The sequence below is a fragment of the Lagenorhynchus albirostris genome, chromosome 1, assembly GCF_949774975.1.
Source record: "Lagenorhynchus albirostris chromosome 1, mLagAlb1.1, whole genome shotgun sequence".
In the NCBI taxonomy this organism is placed as follows: domain Eukaryota; kingdom Metazoa; phylum Chordata; class Mammalia; order Artiodactyla; family Delphinidae; genus Lagenorhynchus; species Lagenorhynchus albirostris.
In genome coordinates this window covers 121,974,601-121,996,631 of record NC_083095.1, presented here as the reverse complement: position 1 = coordinate 121,996,631, position 22,031 = coordinate 121,974,601, and the positions used below count along the sequence as shown (strand labels likewise).

At 37.7% G+C, this 22,031-nt stretch overlaps 1 protein-coding gene across 1 annotated transcript in view; it reads left to right on the top strand.

Moving 5' to 3' along the window:
* HERC1 (HECT and RLD domain containing E3 ubiquitin protein ligase family member 1) overlaps nucleotides 1–22,031 on the top strand; it is a 171,482-nt gene that overhangs the window by 108,642 nt on the left and 40,809 nt on the right. The window contains exons 41-57 of the mRNA XM_060151494.1: nucleotides 1,073–1,304; nucleotides 2,538–2,662; nucleotides 3,695–3,915; nucleotides 4,904–5,176; nucleotides 5,941–5,989; nucleotides 6,680–6,880; nucleotides 7,595–7,769; nucleotides 11,079–11,349; nucleotides 11,489–11,702; nucleotides 12,927–13,132; nucleotides 13,908–14,035; nucleotides 14,961–15,088; nucleotides 15,910–16,110; nucleotides 18,061–18,191; nucleotides 19,025–19,224; nucleotides 19,629–19,734; nucleotides 21,323–21,469. Of these exons, the coding sequence (XP_060007477.1) occupies nucleotides 1,073–1,304; nucleotides 2,538–2,662; nucleotides 3,695–3,915; nucleotides 4,904–5,176; nucleotides 5,941–5,989; nucleotides 6,680–6,880; nucleotides 7,595–7,769; nucleotides 11,079–11,349; nucleotides 11,489–11,702; nucleotides 12,927–13,132; nucleotides 13,908–14,035; nucleotides 14,961–15,088; nucleotides 15,910–16,110; nucleotides 18,061–18,191; nucleotides 19,025–19,224; nucleotides 19,629–19,734; nucleotides 21,323–21,469 (3,008 nt within the window). The remainder of the gene's footprint in view (nucleotides 1–1,072; nucleotides 1,305–2,537; nucleotides 2,663–3,694; nucleotides 3,916–4,903; nucleotides 5,177–5,940; nucleotides 5,990–6,679; nucleotides 6,881–7,594; nucleotides 7,770–11,078; nucleotides 11,350–11,488; nucleotides 11,703–12,926; nucleotides 13,133–13,907; nucleotides 14,036–14,960; nucleotides 15,089–15,909; nucleotides 16,111–18,060; nucleotides 18,192–19,024; nucleotides 19,225–19,628; nucleotides 19,735–21,322; nucleotides 21,470–22,031) is intronic.

The window sequence follows — 22,031 nt, the reverse complement described above, 5'->3', positions numbered from 1 at the left end:
TCCAGTCCTACTTTTAGGTCTTTAATCCATTTTGAATTTATTTTTGTATGTGATGTTAGGGAGTGTTCTAATTTCATTCTTTCACAGGTAGTTGTGCAGTTTTCCCAGCACCATTTACTGAAGAGGCTGTCTTTTCTCCATTGTTTATTCTTGCCTCCTTTCTCATAGATTAGGTGACCACAGGTGCATGGGTTTGTCTCTGGGCTTTCTATCCTGTACCGTTGATCTATATTTCTTGTTTTTGTGCAAGTACCTTGCTGTCTTGATTACTGTAGCTTTGTAGTTGGGGAGCCTGATTCCTCCAGCTCCATTTTCTTTCTCAAGATTGCTTTGGCTGTTCGGGGTCTTTTGTGTTTCCATACAAATTGTGAAATTTTTTGTTCTAGTTCTGTGAAAAATGCCATTTGGTAATCTGATAGGGATTGCATTGAACCTGTAGATTGCTTTGGATAGAATAGTCATTTTCACAATATTGATTCTTCCAATCCAGGAGCATGGTATATCTCTCCATCTGTTTGTGTCATCTTTGATTTCTTTCATCAGTGTTTTATAGTTTTCTGAGTCCAGGTCTTTTGCCTCCTTAGGTAGGTTTATTCCTAGGTATTTTATTCTTTTTGTTGCAATGGTAAATGGGAGTGTTTCCTTAATTTCTCTTTCTGATCTTTCATTGTTAGTGTATAGGAATGCAAGAGATTTCTGTCCATTAATTTTGTATCTTGCAACCTTACCAAATTCATTGATTAGTTCTAGTAGTTTTCTGGTGGCATCTTTAGGATTTTCTATGTATAGTATGAGGTCATCTGCAAACAGTGACCGTTTTACTTCTTCTTTTCCAATTTGTATTCCTTTTATTTTTCTTACTGTAACTTTTTATGTATCATTATATGCAGTTATGAGAAGCACCATCTTTATTAAAGGCAGTATGTTTTTTAAGAGGCCATAAAGGTTTGTAAGATTTTTAACGCAAGATTCAGTTACAGTGGCAACATAGCAGACAGTCTTAAACTGATAGCATGAATAACTAATTATTTTGCCCAAAGTCAGTATTAGACCTTTTTTTCCCCCTGTTCAGGTGCTCGAGGAGAGGCTGATGCCCAGAACATCACTGTCCTTGCCATGTGGATGATAGAGCACCCTGGGCATGAGGATGAGGAGGAGCCCCAGTCAGGCAGCACAGCCGACTCAAGGCACGGAGCCACAGTTGTAGGCAGTGGTGGGAAGTCAAATGATCCCTGCTATTTGCAGTCACCAGGAGACATACCATCAGCTGATGCTGCTGAAATGGAGGAAGGCTTTAGTGAAAGGTGAAATTCCAATTTCCATATTTCTGTTCCATGTGTTATAAATGGTACCCCAAGAACCCCATTATGTCCCTTCATAGATGCTTCTAATGGTATATAAGGTTGATAACTAGAGAGAGATGAAAAGGTGGACATTTCAGTTACAAGCTTATGTTTCTGTGAAGCACCCTTAACAGAATGACATGACAGGTTTTGACTTGAATGATGTTTTTATGAAAATAAGGAAATAATTTTAATATAAAATTGCTGAAAAGAAGAAACTAAAAATTAAAATAAGTTTATTCTGAAATATGCTGATAAAATAATTTTATCTTATATAAGAGATATAAACTAGAATGTTCATTTTAATATAAATTGCCTTAAAGTAGTGCATTCAATAGAAATGGACTTTTAAATCTTTACTGTCTCTTAATATGGGTTTATATTTTCATTTCTTCTTTAGTTTTTAATATCCAGTATAATACCCCCCTTTTTAAAGTTGTAAAATGAATTCTCTGATAATGCCTAGCCTAAAAAGAAATGTAATAAAATATTCTGTAATTCTTTCTAAAATCTTCCCCCTTCAGCACTTCTTATGACTTTAAATCTTCGTTTCATTTTAGCTCATGAAGTTATATGGGGGGCTCTTGTCTTATATTAATATGCAGACTTTTTCTGACAAGCTTAATGAATATTTTCCTAACTTATTTTGAAATATCTGTTTTTCCAAGGCAAGGATTCCCAATCGTTTCAATTATTAAGTATTTAATCATTTAGGATTTAGTTAAGGCCATTCACCTCATTTGAATTTAAACTTGCATTAAGTGTAATTTCATTGTTGATATATTTCAAAACCAGATAAAATTATTGCTCAGGGCAATATGACATATTTATAAGCCAGACACAAAAGATATGTTTCAAAACATATTTTGGGGCTTCCCTGGTGGCACAGTGGTTGAGAGTCCGCCTGCTGATGCAGGGGACATGGGATTGTGCCCTGGTCTGGGAAGATCCCACATGCCGCGGAGCGGCTGGACCCGTGAGCCATGGTCGCTCGGCCTGCGCGTCCGGAGCCTGTTCTCTGCAACGGGAGAAGCCACAGCAGTGAGAGGCCCGCGTACCGCAAAACAAACAAACAAACATATTTTGTTCTCGATAATATTTGGAGGAAAAAGTACTACAAGCAAGCTTGCACCTGTGCTTTCTGTTCATGATGATTTTTAAAAATGTGTGTTGCTTTCAAACTTGCTCTTTTAGCCCTGATAATCTGGATCATGTAGAGAATGCAGCTTCTGGAAGTGGACCACCCGCTAGGGGTCGCTCAGCAGTTACAAGAAGGCACAAGTTTGATTTAGCTGCTCGAACATTGCTAGCAAGAGCAGGTAAGTGTATGTTTCACATCCTTCTCTTGGTGAAAGTATTACATAGTTTGTTTATATTTTAAAGTAAATGTAAAAGCAACATTAAAGAAGATGTAAACTAATGATACTAAGTATTCAGTACCTCCACATTAAAAGAGCAACTATTTGCATATTACTTTCTATGCATTTATATAATTTTACATAATTTAAATCACAGCATACATTCATAGATTTATTTTTTAAGTTCCCTCTGGGTGAAGAAGGCTATACTGGTCACTTGTAAATATTGAGAAATTTCATAAATGCTCTCTCTGCCCTCAAAATACTTACAATTTAAGAAGTGAAGATGCATGTTTAAGGCATCACTGATGAGAAGGAGCTAGAAAGAGCACTGTGCCAAAGTAGGCACTGGCTTTTCTGATGTACTTTGTGAATTTTAGGGCTTCACTACTAGGTAAGGCCCAGATAAGCAAAGATATATTTTTTCATTACCTTAGTAAATATTTTTTGTTTCTTAGTAAATATTTTTAAGATTATGTTCTGGGCATGTGAAATTTAAATTATAGGGAATATATTTTCCAAACTAAAATCTAGAATATGTCATTTGTCAAAACAGAGTTTAATCTTTGAACTATTAAAACGTAAATAATGATTCAGTAATTTATGGAAACAGAAAAACTGAGACTGTCTTAGAACATATAGGATGTGTATTTAATATTTAATGAAAGCAACTGACAAAAAAAAACTAAAAGGATAATAACAGCCCATATTTATTGAGTGTTCTTCTATATAACAAACATTATGAAATATTTTACATAGATTATCTTATTTAAACCTGTCAGCAGCTCTGCAAGGGATGAATACTATTATCCCCATTTCACAGAAGAGGAATATATATATATATGTTAGGTAGAGTTTTATGTCTGTGGTTTGGAATCCAATAAGTCAGCTGAGGTAGTCTCTCACCTGCATTGTATGGCAGTTAAGAACTGGCAAAATATTCAGAATTATTTTATACATGCAAATAAAATGCCTTTCTTGTTTTGTTCTGAGCGGGGTTATACCGCTCTGTGCAGGCCCATAGGAATCAAAGTCGGAGAGAAGGAATATCTTTGCAACAAGACCCAGGGGCATTGTATGACTTTAATTTAGATGAGGAATTGGAAATTGATCTTGATGATGAAGCGATGGAAGCTATGTTTGGACAAGACCTGACCAGTGACAACGATATTCTGGGAATGTGGATCCCAGAGGTACTGGATTGGCCTACCTGGGTGTGTGTGACTGCAGCGGGGGCTGCTCTGACTTATTTTCCTGCCCTCCTGTTCATACAGCTTACTAATAACAGCATTTCCTAGAGTTGTAACACTCGGAAAAGTCTGACATCTCATCCTAAAGTTTGGGGCTTTAACACTTGAGGTTACTTTGATACCTACAAACTAGTAAGAAAAAGTCTCTCTTGTTGCTTTCTCTGTGCGATTTTATTGCTTCTCTCCCCAGACTAGATGAATAGAGCCGTGCTGTGATAATTTGATTTCTGATATCAAAGATAGATTACAAAATAGGCATCAGGTCCCAGTCAGCTCTGCTGGGTGTTTAACATGGCTACTGTGCTTACCTTGCTATCTGAATGCATGCTCTTCTTCTTTATAGGTTCTATTTAATCACTGTAATGCCTCATTCTAGGAACCAGTGCCACCTAGATCTTGTAAATGCCTCCATCCAAGGGCAGGGTACTTGATGGGTTTGTATGTTTACATTGTTTAGCATTACACTTTTTGTAGCAGGGAAACTGAGAAGTTCACAGGTATAAGTTCTATAGGAAAGAGCATATACCATATTATGTTAATAAGATAAATGAATCCAAATGACTTCTTAGAAATTCAGAAAATAGATATGCATGTTATGGTCAGATGAAAGTAGTTTTCATTGGAGGGATTTTAAATCATTTGAGATGGGGCAGATTGTCATTTTTATTAATTAATTAATTAATTAATTAATTAATTAATTAATTTTCTCAGTGGGATAGTCAGTTACTTTTATTGTCACTTACTAGTGTGAGGAAGGGGCAAAGAACACCTTCAGACTGTGTGATCTGGATTTTAATTTGAAAGAACTTCGTTATATAGCCTTGATGAACATCTTGCAAATATTCCAGCATATGTAAACAAAGTTGTTAATTTAATATAATAAATGTTTTTTACCTCTTCTTAATTTTATGTTAACTTGACTAATAATTTGATATGAAATTATTTTGTGCAGCATGTTTGTGAGTCTGAAGACAGGGAAGAAGTGGTGGTATGTGAACTGTGTGAGTGCAGTGTTGTCAGCTTCAATCAGCACATGAAGAGAAATCACCCAGGCTGTGGGCGCAGTGCAAACCGCCAGGGCTATCGCAGCAACGGCTCCTATGTGGATGGCTGGTTCGGTGGTGAATGTGGGAGTGGAAATCCATACTACCTGCTATGTGGCAGCTGCAGGGAAAAGTACTTAGCCCTGAAGACCAAATCCAAGGCAACAAGTTCTGAAAGGTACCTTGAAATTGGATAGATAACCAGACCCTCTGATCGAACTATATAAAGTATCTCTCATTAAGACATGGGAATTGTAGCTTTTTTTATGTGAGGAGTAACTTTTAACCTTTCCTTTATAAAGACCTATGATTGCTGAATTGGGGACAAGGATGAGGGAGGTGGAAGAATTCAAGTTCCTGCCAGAGGTGGGAGCCTGTAGTCTGGGAACAGTGGTACGGCCTCAGGTTCTTCACCGGAGCTTGACTGTGTTAACCTTTAATTTGTTGTCAAGTTGTGAGTGGGACCCTTGCTTTAACCTTCAGGAGGCTTATGTTCAATTTTTTTCTTTGGTGTTTCTCACCATAGTTTTGACATCTTAAGGTCTTTCTTCTTGATGAAAAATATAGACTGTTTAGATTAAATGAGCTTCCATGAAAATATTACTTCTTTATACCCTTGAATAGCAACTGTTTGCTATTGAGTAGGGTTTTTGCCCTTATTGTCAACTATTAAAGTCTTTAAGACGTTCTGGAATAGGTTTTGATTAAAAACCTTATGTAGGTAACCTAGAAACCTCCCCAGTATTTTGGTAAAATAGTCATTGATTTTGTAAACACTTAATACCAATAGTTTTTATTACATTAGCCCATAACATGAAACACACTTTTTAAATTTTGTGTTGCTTTATTAATGACTTTTTAAAATGTCCTAATGACATAATTTGCACTTTGGGGCACTAACTGTTTTATATAAAAACACAATGTTCTTCGTGTTTGGTGCAGGTACAAGGGACAAGCTCCAGATCTAATTGGCAAGCAGGACAGTGTGTATGAAGGTAGTTGTTGTGAGAGCTTCTTTATTTCACATGTATTTTTGTATGTACCTTCTGCTTAACATCTGTTACTAAAACTTACCTTCATGTGTTTGTTTGTATTTATGTACATGTTAACTTAAACTTCCCCCCAAAAGTTCAAGATAGTTTGGTAGCAACAGCCCTAGTTTTAAAAGTCAAAGGAAAAAGACCTGGGTCCTAATACTAGCTTTGCCACAGAATGTTGATTTCAGGTGGCATACATATTTCTTCAAAGTAGGGAAAGTATGTAGTACATTTTGAATTTCCATCCTAATTGAGGAAAGTAAAAGATAAAAAATTGAAGTGAGCATCAGTTTATCTGGAGCATTCATTTGTTTGAAGTAACTCATTTCCTAATGATTATGGACAGGGTCAAGAACGTTTTGTTGGCCCCATAACAATATTTTTTATTAGCTGAAACCTCCATTACCAACTGTAACATGTGCTTTTGGTTTAAATGGATTTGACTGCTCTGCCTCCCTTTCCCTTAGTCTCACTCTAACTCAGGAGTGCAGTTTGGTTGGATCACCAGGAGATGGTGCCGTAGTTCATTTTGTAGGCGCTCAGCTTTCAGTCCATCTGCATTTTAGACATATCTCACAATAACCATTGCCAGCAGAGTTATTTCATGTTTATATTCACATACCATACACTTCTTTATTTAAATTCCAGAAGACTGGGACATGTTGGATGTTGATGAAGAGGAAAAGCTAACGGGTGAAGAAGAGTTTGAATTACTCGCTGGACCACTTGGTTTAAACGACCGCCGCATTGTACCAGAACCAGTCCAGTTCCCTGACAGTGATCCGTTGGGAGCATCAGTAGCAATGGTAACAGCGACCAACAGTATGGAAGAGACTCTGATGCAAATAGGTAAACTTGAAATGCTGATTGGCATGGATTTTATAGAGTCTATATTAATTTGCTTCTTAGAAAAGTAAATAATAATAAGGTAAAGGTTAATAATAATAAGGGTTCAACATTTCCTATCCCATCAAGTATCTTTAGCCAGTTATTCTAATGTTTTGAAGGTCTAGTATAATATTAAGTTTCTGATATTTTCTTTTTATAAAATATTGAAGTGATAAAAAGAAAATTTATAAAATGTAGGGGGTTTTTTGTTTGTTTTAAACTTTGTGTTAAGAGAAACCTGGAAATGAATAAAAACCATTTTGCAGTATTTTTTAATTTCGGTGCGAGGGTATGGTAACTTTTTGCTGTATGGAATACTAAATAAAGAATTGGCGCAGTAGTGGTGACTCAGCCCTTTATGTGTACTCAAAACATATTTTAAAAACTATATCTTTACTATATTTGTTAACATCAGTAGAAGTGATACATGAGCAAAAATAAATAAAACCAAAAAAATTTAAGAATCATATTTTTCCTATAATAGATTATTGACTTAGAAATGTCCATTTCTCCCAAGCAATTTTCTGTATAACAAAGTTCCAGATGAGCAAAACACATTGATTTGCTTTATTTCCTGGTAGCCTAGAACCTAGGTAGAATGGAAAATTTTTTCAGTAGTCCGGCTATTTTTTTTCTTACCTTCTTATAAACTAAGCAAAATGTTATTTTTTTCAGGTTGCCATGGCTCTGTAGAAAAGAGTTCCTCCGGGAGAATAACATTAGGTGAACAGGCAGCTGCCTTAGCAAACCCTCATGACCGGGTGGTGGCTTTAAGGAGAGTGACTGCTGCTGCTCAGGTTCTTCTGGCCAGAACCATGGTCATGAGAGCTCTGTCTCTTCTCTCAGTCAGGTAAGTGTTATTTTGTGTCAAAAGATGTTAAGTTAGCTTCTAGTATGTATTAGACAGGAGTCTGGTATTGTTTGGAAGGATAGAAGTTTTAGAAACTTGAATAGCTACTGTTGAATGAAAGAAGTTAGACATAGTCATCATTATTATTCATTCATTCATTAATTCAGTCAATCAGTCAGTCATTCAGTTAATGCTTAGCTCTTTTTAGGTAGAAAATATTGCCGTTATAGTAACTGAGTAAACTGAAAATTTTATTTTATTATCTGAAATGGGAAACCAAGGCTGTTGATCCATTTGGTGTAGGGTAAAACTAAAAGGTCGAGTGAGTTTTTTGCAGAATTTACCAACTGGGTAGCTAAGTCAGCCTGTATATTCCATCGTGGAGACTCTTGCTATGCTCATACTGTGGAGCATAATGTTAAAAAAGGGAAGAGTGCCAAGAATACCTAAAAGACATCCATTTAGGAAATGATTAAGTAGGGGTATTTAACAGTAAATCATGAAGAAAGAAGGACCCTGAAAGAAGAACTCAAAGTTTAGATGAGGACTTCCCTGGTGGCACAGTGGTTAAGAATCCACCTGCCAATGCAGGGGACATGGGTTCGAGCCCTGGTCCAGGAAGATCCCACATGCCGTGGAGCAACTAAGCCCGTGCGCCACAACTGCTGAGCCTGCGCTCTAGAGCCCATGAACCACAACTACTGAGCCTGCGCTCTAGAGCCCGCAAGCCACAGCTACTGAAGCCTGCGCACCTAGAGCCCATGCTCCGCAACACAAGAAACCACCGCAATGAGAAGCCCGTGCACCACAACGAAGAGTAGCCCCCGCTCGCCGCAACTAGAGAAAGCCTGAGCGCCACAACGAAGACCCAACACAGCCAAAAATAAATAAACAAATTTAAAAAAATGGATATTTAAAAAAATACTTAGATGAGACTGCATGGGGTTGGCTTAAGACTAGACAGTTCGGACTGTGGAAAATGAAGTTCAGAAACTGACTCACACGTGTAGATAAACATTTGATTTATGACAGTGCTTACATTACAGAGCAGTGAGGAAAGGATGGTCTTTTCCGTAACTTGGGCTAGGTCAGATGGTTTATTCACTTAAGGAAAAAAAATGAGTCTTGGCCCCAACCTCAAACTATATAAAGCAAGTATTTCCAAGTGGCTCTTAGGTCTAAATGTGAAATGTAAATCAATAAAGTTTCTGTAAGATAACAGAGGAAGATTTTATTCTTGATATTGGAACAACCAGAGATTTCTTAAGCAAGTCACAAAAGACATTCACTTTAAGGAAAACAATTGATAAATTGGACTACATTAAAAAAGAACTTCTGTTTAGCAAGTCATTTAGGAAGTAAAAAGGCAAAAAAGTTAAAGAAAAAAAAAAACACTGAATGGGAGATGATCTTAGCAATGCATATAACCAACAAAATATGTAAAGAATTCTTATAAACCAGTAAGAGAAAGACAGACAACCCAAAAGAAAAATGGACATAATGACAAAAGAGGCTCTCAAAGTGGCCAATAAACATGAACAATGAGATATGTTCAGTCACATTAGTCTTCAGAGAAATGAAAATGAAAACCCCATGAGATACTACTACACACCCATCAGAATGGCTAAAATTTAAAAGACTGGGGGGAAAAAAGTGATCATGACGGTGTGGAACACTTAGAGCTCTCATACACTGTTGGTGAGAAAATAAATTGAGACAGTTACTTTGGAAAACTCTTTGATAGTACCAACTAAAGGTGAATATTAGCATACTCTGTGACCCAGAAGAACACTTCTGGGTATATATCCAACAGAAATGCTTACATATGTGCACCCAAAGACATAAGCAAGAACATTTATAGCAGTACTATTCATAATAGCCCCATGCTCTCATCTGTATGGATAAATGAATTGTGCTTAATTTCATTTATACGGGCATATCTTTTTTTATTGTGCTTCGCAGATATTACATTTTTTTTTTTACGAATTGAAGGTTTGTGGCAACCCTGTGTTGAGCAAGTCTATTGGCACCATTTTTCCAAGAACATTTGCTCACTTCATGTCTCTATGTCACATTTTAGTAATTCTTGCAATATTTCAAGCTTTTCCATTATTATTTGTCATGGTGATCTGTGATCAGTGATCTTTGATGTTACTATTACAAAAAGATTTCTGACGGCTCAGATGATGGTTAACATTATTTTTAAATTAAGGTATGTACATTGTTCTTTTTTAAAAAATAAGTTTATTTATTTTTGACTGCGTTTGGTCTTTGTTGGCTGCGTGCGGGCTTTCTCTAGTTGCAACGAGCGGGGGCTACTCTTCGTTGCGGTGCGCGAGCTTCTCCTTGCGGTGGCTTCTCGTTGCGGAGCACGGACTATAGGCTCGCGAGCCCCAGTAGTTGTGGCACACGGGCTCAGTAGTTGTGGCTCGTGGGCTCTAGAGCGCAAGCTCAGTAGTTGTGGCACAGGAGCTTAGTTGCTCCACGGCTTGTGGGATCTTCCCGGACCAGGGCTCAAATCCGTGTCCCCTGCATTGGCAGGTGGATTCTTAACCACTGCACCACCAGGGAAGTCCCTGTACATTGTTCTTTTAGGCTTAATGCTGTTGCACACTTAACAGACTACAGTGTAGTATAAACATGACTTTTATATGCACTGGGAAACCAAAAATACTTGTGTGACTTTCTTTATTGCAATATTCATTTTATTGTGATGGTCTGGAACTGAACCCGAACATCTCCACAGTATGCCTCTGTGTCAATGAAAAGGAATAACTGCTGCTGTAATGCAACAACGTGGATGAATCTTACAAGCATAATGCTGAGTAAAAGCAGCCAGACAGAAGAGAATACATACTTTATCATTCTATTCATATGAAGTTCAGAAACAGGCAAAACTGGTTTATGACCTTAAAAAGTTGGAATAGTGGTTACTTTTGAAGGCCTAGAGACTGAGAAGGGCCCAAGCAGTCTTCTGGGGTATTGGTAATGTTCTGTTTCTTGATCTGGAAGGTGGTTACATAGGTTTGTTCAGTTTGTGAAAATTCATGATTTGTAAACATTTCTGTAAGTTATACTTTGGTAATTCAGGTATACGTAAGTATGTCAATATTTATTAAAATAAAACAGTTTCAGAGCAGTTTCCAGCTTACATAATAGTTTTGGACATCTCTAAGGACTTGTCTGACTAGTGATAGTGCAGCTTGCCTTTTATTTTGGTTGTTGGTGCTATGGATGATATGTGGGGCTCCAGATGGTCCCTTAAATTTCTTTTCTTTATGCATCTAAAGTGTTTTCCTTTCCTGGCAGCGGTTCCAGTTGTAGCCTTGCTGCTGGTCTTGAATCTCTGGGACTTACAGATATCCGAACGTTGGTTCGATTAATGTGCTTGGCTGCAGCAGGGAGAGCTGGCCTCTCCACCAGCCCTTCCGCCATGGCAAGCACTTCAGAACGCTCACGAGGTGGGCACAGCAAGGCCAACAAGCCCATTTCTTGCCTGGCCTATCTGAGCACAGCAGTGGGATGTCTAGCATCAAACACTCCTAGTGCTGCAAAACTCCTGGTGCAGTTGTGTACACAGGTAGGATAGTTTTCAGTGCTTTTCTTATTGCATTGCTTATTTCCAGCCAATTCTTAAAGAACCTTTTGAGATAAAATCTTCTTTTTGTTCTAAAATTATATGTAAAAATTAAACCTGTTTGTTCTGATTGCCTCTTCAGAACTTGATTTCTGCTGCAACGGGGGTAAATCTTACCACGGTCGATGATCCAATTCAGCGAAAGTTTCTACCTAGCTTTCTCCGAGGAATTGCTGAAGAGAATAAGCTTGTAACCTCCCCAAATTTTGTTGTAACTCAGGCCCTTGTGGCATTACTAGCAGACAAAGGGGCCAAACTGAGACCTAATTATGATAAATCAGAAGTTGAAAAGAAAGGTAAGTTTCATACGATTTAAATATACAGTCTTTTACAAAAAAAAAAAAAAAAAAAAAAAAAAAAAAAAATATACAGTCTTTTAATCAATTTGATATGTTTTTAAAAATATGTTTTTGCATTGTTGTATGTGATGAATTACATAACATCATGTATACTTATTAAGTTAGATCATAAAAAAAGTGCATGGATACTTTTTCATTGTGCCTGGAAACAAATATTAGAAAATGTACCAAATAAGTCTTGGTTTGATTAGATTATTTTATTAGATTATGGTTTGGGTCACCATAGATAATAATCCTGGTAGGCTTCCTGAATATAATTTATATAAAGTAGTGCTATTTTTTTCTTTGTCTTAAGATGATACAATTTGAAGGGACTACTTAAACACAGTACTTACCCTTCTCTTCATCAGGACCATTTGGCCAAGAGAGATGGGCTTTTGGATCTATCAGTGCATTCCCTTGACTGGCTATTAAGATCACTTTTTTTTTCAATTTATTTATTTTTCATTTATTTATTTTTGGCTGGACCGGGTCTTGGTTGCTGTGCAGACTTTCTCTAGTTGCTGCACGCGGGGGCTACTCTTCGTTGCAGTGCATGAGCTTCTCATTGTGGTGGCTTCTCTTGTTGCAGAGCACAGGCTCTAGGTGCACGGCCTTCAGTAGTTGTGGCTCGCGGGCTCAGTAGTTGTGACTCACGGGCTCTAGAGCGCAAGCTCAGTAGTTGTGGCGCATGGACTTAGTTGCTCCATGGCATGTGGGATCTTCCCGGACCAGGGCTCAAACCCATATCCCCTGCATTGGCAGGCAGATTCTTAACCACTGCGCCACCAGGGAAGTCCCTAAGATCACTTTTGAAAAGCAAAAGCCAAACTCTTATTCTTCAGGGCATGCGTCCTCTGCCCTGGCTTTAAAATGATTTCTGCTGCATTCTCAGTCGGTGTATCCTTAGAGCAAAGACTATTGATTAGTGTATATAAATGTACATTTGCAGTGAATCAGATTTAATATAGAATTTGATGTGAGATAAATGCTTTATACCTTGTATGCATATCTTAGTGAAATGATTGCTTGAAAAAGTGCTAATTCTTAAAAGATAGTTTAACCCATTTTTGTTTGTTCACCACCAACCAGCTCTCACCTGGGCATCATTTCATTGTTTTGTTTAAGCAGGTTTAACTGCCCAATTGTATGCCCATCCTTCCTATGATCCTTCTGCTGTAGGCCCTCTGGAGCTGGCTAACGCCTTGGCAGCCTGCTGCCTCTCCTCCAGGCTATCCTCACAGCATAGGCAATGGGCTGCTCAACAGCTTGTGCGCACTCTTGCTGCACATGACCGCGACAACCAAACTACTCCACAGACACTCGCTGATATGGGAGGAGATCTCAGAAAATGCTCCTTTATCAAGTTGGAGGCTCATCAAAACAGAGTACGTATTTTGACCCCCAAGTGTGTCGATCACCTTATGTAAGATAAAATAGTTTCTCCTCTTCTCCAAGAGCTTAAAGTTCAGATCATGGGTGTGTCTCTCTCTCTTTCTGTCTCTCTCTTACATACTCACACACACACAAGCTAAATTATCAGTTATTTGTCTGGTAGTTACCAACTCTCCTTTCTCTACATGTGTGTGTTGTATACTATATGATATAATATTATACAAATGGGAAAATCAGATGGGAGATGAGAAGAAAACCAAAGGTATAGCCTCACAAAAGATGAGGGTTTATACATGCAGGAAAAGAAGCAATTGGTCTCCCTGTTTTAGTTTAGTTTTTAGGAGCCCACTGGGCTCCTGAGCAGTGACAAGGGCAGTTTAGGAAATGAAGACTGACCCCTATTTTACCAATTTAATCATTTCTTAGTCTGTGTAATTAGTTTTATAGAACATGCTGAATATTTCCATTTTATTGAATTAAATAAATGTTTTTTAATTAAATAAGCATGTTCAGTAAAGATTGTGAACAGGTCTAAGATAACTCAAATGAGTTTGGGCATAGTACTTTAAAGCTATACTTCAAATAGGTGTATATTTACAAGCTGGTTAGAAAAGAATGAAGACTATGCATGTTGTTTTATAACATGGATACTTTTCTTTTACAATTTCATGGTAGATTTTTTTTTAATTTGATAGAACTCTTCCAAATTATAGAATCATTTGAATTAAAACTTGCTCAAATATTGCTGGACTTTTTAATCTTTTCTAGGTAATGACTTGTGTTTGGTGTAATAAAAAAGGACTCTTGGCTACAAGTGGCAATGATGGCACCATCCGGGTGTGGAATGTCACCAAGAAGCAGTATTCACTGCAACAGACCTGTGTGTTCAACAGATTGTGAGTACTGACATTAGATCTCTTGGGTAACATTTAAAAATAAGACAATCCTGGGCTTCCCTGGTGGCGCAGTGGTTGAGAGTCCGCCTGCCGATGCAGGGGACACGGGTTCATGCCTCGGTCCGGGAAGATCCCACATGCCGCGGAGCGGCTGGGCCCGTGAGCCATGGCCGCTGAGCCTGCGCGTCCGGAGCCTGTGCTCCGCAACGGGAGAGGCCACAACAGTGAGAGGCCCGTGTACCGCAAAAAAAAAAGACAATTGTAAACATGCTTCATCTTGGTTGTGTTAGTGTACTCAAATTGTCACTAAAATTTTTTACAACTTTTTCTCTTAGAACAGTCTCCAGTGCTTTTTTTTTTTAATTTGCAAGATAGTAATTTAGAAAATAAAAATACTGTCAATATCTGTCAGCTTACTCAAAATTAAATCAAGGTCTACTATGCCAGCATTATAAATGTTCAATTCTATAAAACAGTAGGCTAATTTTCCATCATTCTTCAAGGATTATTTAGGAATTAGGGTAATGATATTTTTTCTGTAGCACAGTGTAGCATCTTTTATATTTTTATAGCTAGCTATAAAACTTCCCTAGCTATTAGGCAAACAAGAGTCAGTGTGCTCTGAGTAATAACCATATGTATAACCCATATGGAATCAGAATACTTTTGTTGACAAATTGTGTACTACATTAAATGATCAGTTGTCTAAGTATTACTCTTTTGTAATTCTACATTTTTCACATTATGGCAAACACTAGCAATTATGTGATTGTCAAATACTGCTAGCCAGGCTTTTGAAATGTAAAAGCTTTTGATCTGCCTTTATGTACTATAGTCTATATAAAACGCTTATTTTAAGGTTTAGGATTTAGTTTACTTTGTGATGATGGGGATTAGAATTCCATACATATCTGTTATATTCTAGGGAAGGTGATGCTGAGGAAAGCCTGGGATCACCTAGTGATCCAAGTTTCTCACCTGTTTCCTGGAGTATCAGTGGCAAATATCTAGCTGGGGCTTTGGAAAAGATGGTGAATATCTGGCAAGTTAATGGTAAGAGTCACATAAATATTAGTAAACTACTGAAGCCACTTTTTTTAAAAAAAAACCTTTCTCTTAGCCTTCTAAGTCCAAATATTGGCTTCCCTTCACCTTGAATCTCACAATCTGTTCATCAACTGTGAAAATCTATGCATAGTATGGTTTAAATTAAAGAGAAAGTGTTCATTTCCTGACTTTTCCTTCTAGGAGTTTCAATTAACCTGGTAGTTGTAAACTAAAAATTCTTTCTATGTACCACTCAGCATTCAGGGTAGGATTTGAGGAGAAGTAGCAATCAGTGCATTTTTAGCTATGTATTCTTTTGAATCACCTGAAATATTTCTATTAATTTTAGGGACAAACTCTTGTTAATTTTTAATAACCTCTCTGGAAAGTAAAAATTATTATTGTAATCTTGGGCTTACCAGCATTTTTGTTTGCTTTTGCATGTTTGGGTAATAGCTGTTCTATTTCGTACATTTGAAGGAACAACTAGCCTTAACTATAGGTAAATTTTGTATATTAATTTGGTTTTCAGTAATTATTAGGAAAGGACTTAAGTGTTTGACATTTGTATGTTGATTATTTTCCTTTATTCTTTCTCCTATAAAGCGATCATTTTTGTCATATTAATAGTTACAGAAAAGCTATGAATTTGATAATCATATGTAGTATATAAATGAAGGATCTTGCCTTGCAGTCTTATTCATTAGTAGGCTATTATGAAATTGGGGACTGCTTTGAGTTTATTAAATTAAATAGTACGTATTTTTGTTCTTGTTATTGTTTTTAAGAATTAAGTGACAACTAGTTAACATTTTCTCCCTCTTTAGGAGGAAAAGGGTTAGTAGATATTCAGCCTCACTGGGTATCTGCCCTGGCTTGGCCAGAAGAGGGTCCATCCTTAGCCTGGTCAGGAGAATCTCCAGAATTATTGTTGGTGGGACGGATGGATGGATCTCTAGGACTGATTGAAGTTGTTGATGTATCTACCATGCACCGTCGAGAATTGGAGCATTGCTATCGAAAGGATGGTAAGTGACTGGAATTGTGTCTGGTTGAGAAAGTGTTCCCCCCAGTCAAATAGATTTACTTTTTTGGCATATGCTGAGTAAATACTACTTTAGGTTTTGTTTTCTAAATCGTTCAGTTGGTATTTCATTTTAGTTAGTTACTAAGTTGAAAGATATTTCTTTGTCAACCCCTACCACACATCACTGCCAAAATAAGATCTAAATTAGTCATTTATCCTTTGTGCAAGTGTCTGAACACTTCTAGTGGGCTCTAGGTCTCTCTAGAAAGTTAAGAATGTCCAAGAGGAAAAAAGATAATAATCATTGATGGAGATGAAATTGTTAACAAATGAGTAAAATTAAGGAAATGGGGGGAAGAGGAGAAGGGGAGGGAAGTTCCTGATTTAAGAAGTCATAGCAGGAAGCTACTTTTACTTATTTTCTCACTGTCTTCCTTTTGGATGGCTAGTCATCTTACTAGATAGTTTTTATTATATGTTTTCGGGGAGTAGGATATCTCGAAGATCCCAGCCACAGCCATGCAGTTTCGAGGCCTGGAGGACAGCACGGTTGCTTCTCAGATGTCTGAGAGGAAAGCTCGCCCTCTCTTCTCTTCTCTCTCAGCATGAAGGGTGCACTGCCCAGTTAGCAATCCCTTTCCTCCCCTGATAGCCCGCAGCTCCTTTTTATTCACAGAGTAACGCTAATGTCATTACTCTCAGTTTCTGTCTTCTGCGAATACTGGGGATCCTCCAGAAACATGTCATCTCCATCACTACAAGTCAATATTCATTTGCTTTCTTCAAGGTCCATAGCCCTGGTCTGACAGTATTGTAGGGTCTCCTGCAGAGGCGGGGGGTGGCTGTGGCTCATTGTGGGGACAAAGACACGGGCAGCAGCAGTTCTGGGGAGTACGCACTGACCTGAGCCCTCCTGGTGGCTGCCATTTTCTTACCCTGTTCTTTTTTAAATAGATAATACCATCATAGGGTTCAAAAAATTTTAAGTTTAAAAAGGTATACAGTAGGGAATTCCCTGGCGGTTCAGTGGTTAGGACTCCACGCTTCCACTGCAGGGGGCACGGGTTTGATCCCTGGTCAGGGAACTAAGATCCCACACACCGCATGGTGCAGCAAAAAAATAAATAAATAAAAAGGCATACAGTAAAAAGTCTTTCTCACATCTGCTCAGCTCCCATGTCCCCATTCTACTCCCACAGATACTGTTTTTTACTTCTTTTATAGCCTTCCAGTGTTAACATATACTTAAAGAAACAAGTATGAATATAGCTTGTTAGAATATAACATGTTTGTTAGAATATTGAAACACACTGAATAGGCAATATTAAGCAAAAGAAGGGACAGGAAATTTTTTTTCCTAAGAGTTGGATTATTGCACTTCTCAGTTTCATGGTAGATTCTGGTTCAAAAGGAAAGAACCTTGTACAGTGACTTAAAATCAGCAAGGGAATTCAGTTTTTGTCTCTGTTTTTCTTTTTTTTTTTTGTACGCGGGCCTCTCACTGTTGTGGCCTCTCCCGTTGCGGAGCCCAGGCTCCGGACGCGCAGGCTCAGTGGCCATGGCTCACAGGCCCAGCCGCTCCGTGGCATGTGGGATCTTCCCGGACCGGGGCACGAACCCGTGTCCCCTGCATCGGCAGGCGGACTCTCAACCACTGCGCCACCAGGGAAGCCCTGTCTCTGTTTTTCAGTAACCACTTCAAAAGAATGAAAGATTAAAAAATGAGGTACTCCTCGTCATTTACAAATAACACTTTTAAAGTGGGTTACATGGAATCCCAGCTGTAAGCTTACATTTTGTCTAAATGTGTTAAAGAGATGTTTGTAAACTTACTTGCAGTGGTTGTAGAGGTATATATTTGTTGCAAAGTCTCTGCCTTTTAAGGGAGACAATGACAAATAAGTCTCTCTTATTTTCTTTTTAAAATTTTTATTTTGTTCTATCATGTTAGTGTCTGTAACTTGCATTGCTTGGTTCAGTGAAGACAGACCATTTGCAGTGGGATATTTTGATGGAAAATTGTTATTGGGAACAAAGGAACCGCTTGAGAAAGGAGGCATTGTTCTAATTGATGCACATAAGGTAAAGCATGTTTACCTGATGGTTGCTTTTTCTTGTTTTGTACTGTAGTATTGCTTGATACTAGTTTCTCAAAGAACTTTTTTATATCAGTCACTTACGATTTAATATTCTATTGTTACACAAAGTCTTTGGACCATGTATATAAATGGAAAAGTCTGTGTAAGAAAGCCATTGAACTAAGAAAGAGGTAAAACCAAAACAGTGAAATAGGATTACCCTTGGAACACCCCCTGTCAGAGTACCTCCCACTAATGCTAGAAATTCCATCTATGAAGAATGATTCCTTTGCCTTAAGCAGAGGTTGCCAGTTCAGATGCTTATGGGGCCATCTAGGCAAGTAACATAAATGCATGAAGCCAGGAGCTGGAAGGTGTGAAGGAGGGCAAAAAAAACGAAGTCAGAAGAACCCAATGATGACAACCATATAAACACAAGACATGTCCCAGATTCTCATAGTATTAGCTGTTTTTGGTGTAAGAGATGCTTTTTTTTAAAAGTCTCTTGTTTTTCATATTTTAATGATCAGTAGTCCATAAAAATAACTTTAAGAATGGTGGTGAAAGATAACATATCCCTTCTGAATCAGAATTTCATAATTCATTCATCCAGCTAACATTTATTGAGCTTTGACTGCAGCAAATATATATAGTGCAGACTATATTAAAGGGTGAGTTGGTCTAGTGATTGGAAATAATATGCCAGTATCTAATTTGCATAAAATGTTGATTTCAAAATAATTGAGTGATAGAAGTATAGGTCATAAATTATTAAGTTTAAAGTATTTGTGAAGGAAGCATTACTATGATTTTTTTTTCTACCTCTACCATTTTAAGGATACTCTTATTAGTATGAAGTGGGACCCAACAGGTCATATTCTTATGACATGTGCCAAAGAAGAAAATGTGAAACTCTGGGGGCCTGTTGCAGGATGCTGGCGCTGTCTACATTCACTCTGCCATCCATCTATTGTAAATGGCATTGCTTGGTGCAGCCTTCCAGGGAAAGGATCCAAGTTGCATTTACTAATGGCCAGGTATGTTGTAAATTTGTGTGTCTGTGTGTGTCTTAATTTTTATATTAGTATAGACTGTTACTTGCATTAAGTGTGGCTTCTCAATAATCTTAAACAGTTTACTGCCAGTTACTGTTCTTATAATGTGTAATACCATAAGATCACCTTAGGGAAATAAAGAAGTTTTCCAATGTGAAGCTTGGGATATGTAATCCAAAGATATGCCATCTCCTTAACCGTGTGTGATATTGTTAAAATATAGATCCTACTTGTATTTCTTGTGAAAGATTATAGCATAACTACTACAAATAAATTTTTAAAATATACTGTAGTAGTTCTATCATGTCTTAATTGATTGCTCTTTGAGAATATTTTTACTTCTGCATATTGACATGTTTTGGTTTTATGTGATCAAATTTTTTAAGTGGCTGTCAGAGTGGCTTAGTATGTGTTTGGCGTATTCCACAAGATACCACACAGACCAGTGTGACTAGTTCAGAAGGATGGTGGGACCAGGAATCAAATTGCCAGGTAAATATTCTGGTGTTTTTCAAGACTTTATTTGAAACCACAGATAGTGTATGTTATCAAGTAATACTCCTACTCGGTATCTCAAATGTCAAGAGCCATTAGGGAAATGTGAATAATTGTCATACTTTGTGTGCTCTCTGAATTAGCCTAATTTTTTATAAGTCAGAGATACCATAATTGCTTGTTAAGGTGAGATGTTCAATAAATATGGAGCGGTGATCATTTATGGTATATAATCAACACTACCAATAGGTGAGTCCTAAGCTAAAGTTTTTGGTACAGTGAAGCAGGAACACCACGGGAGCACTCCTATTCAAAGTATCTCCTACTGATACCAGAATTCCACCTATGAAGAACCATTCCTTTACCTTAAACAGAGGTTAAAAATTTACAGTAGACAGGGAATTCCCTGGCCGTCCAGTGGTTAGGACTCAGTGCTTTCACTGCTGTGGCCCTGGCTTCAATCCCTGGTCGAGGAACTAAGATCCCACAAGACGCGTGGCATGGCCAAAAAAAAAAATTATGGTAGATGCTCACAGAGCCATTTGGTAAGGAACATAAATTCATTCACAAAGCTGTGGAGAAAGTAAAACACACACACACACACAAACACACATACACAGGAGTGCACATGCTTCATATAAAGGGCATAGTTGCCACAGAGGAGATTGCCACCCTCCAGAAATGAGAGCCTATTGCTACCAGATTGTCAAATATTTTTTTTGTTGGAAACCAAAAATTCAGTGTTTTAAGTAAAATCTCCCAATATAAAACATTGGCATCTGACTTGAAATTCTTTAAAACCCTGGTTGGCCGGTTGAATTGTATCCCTGAGTTGCCAGTTTGCAACCTCTGTTGCTTTCTCTTTTGTTCATTATACAAATACATTATGTCATTTTTGGGTAAATGAGTATATCTGGTATTATGCTGTCTCATAACTAAAAGGAAGAGGGAGCTTAAAGGCAGGGAGAAAGGGGTGAGGAGGGAGGAGTAGATAGCTCACTAATGGGAGGAAAATATCACAGAAGCAGAGGTAGGAGCACTAGAGATAAATCTGATTTGCTCTCTGTGCTAAAGAGTAGCCCTTTAGACAGGCCTACCTATTTCATTCCTAAAACCTGCAGAGCAAACATGAGATTAGATACCATGGGACAGACAGACCCATAAGCCAACAGAAAGAGGAACTTGTTTGTATAGCACCAGCATGTGCAATTCACAAATGTTAGAGGCTAAAAGTGAAAATTACATGAAGTGAAATTTAAAAATTAAAACACTCATTAAAAGGTAGACGTTAGAATTTTCCTATCTCTGAGGGATAATTGGAACTTAAATGTAGTCATTTCTTCCCGTTTGAAGAGTAGAGAACTAGCTTAGAAGTGTATCAAAAAAGATGAAACAGCATCAGCAAAGGAGAACCAGATTGATATCTTATTATTTTCTCCATCAGGCTAGTCCTTATGAGAGAGTTGTCCTTCCCTCCTCCCCAATTTTATACTGAAATATAAAATTTCCAAGAATGAATTGTAAATCTTGAATCTATAAATTGTTTTATTTTTCAATATTTGTTAAAAATAAAAATGAATTGCAGGATGGATATAGGAAATCAGTCGGAGCCAAGTGTGTTTATCAATTGCGAGGACACATCACCCCTGTCCGGACCGTTGCCTTTAGTTCTGATGGGTTGGCCCTGGTGTCTGGTGGTTTAGGTGGCCTCATGAACATTTGGTCTTTAAGGGTAAGAGTATAGATGTTATTTTTATCTTAAGAAATGTTTTTATATTAACTTATATGTGATAAAAGTTAACCCAACTAATCCTAGGAATATTTTGTGTAATAATATCTTGAATATTGAAGAAACCCCTTTCAGAGTTCTCTGCCCTTTAATTTTTTTCTTTTTTTAATATCTTTATTGGAGTATAATTGCTTTACAATGGTGTGTTAGTTTCTGCTGTATAACAAAGTGAATCAGCTATACATATAAATGTATCCCCGTATCTCCTCCCTCTTGCATCTCCCTCCCACCCTCCCTATCCCACCCTTCTAGCTGGTCACAAAGCACCGAGCTGAGCTCCCTGTGCTATGCGACTGATTCCCACTAGCTAGCTGTCTTACATTTGGTGGTGTATATATGCCCATATATACACTACCACTCTCTCACTTTGTCCCAGCTTACCCTTCCCCCACCCCGGAAGTCCATTCTCTAGTAGGTCTGCGTCTTTATTCCCATCTTGCCCCGAGGTTCTTCATGACCTTTTTTTTTTTGGTTCCATATATATATGTTAGCATATGGTATTTGT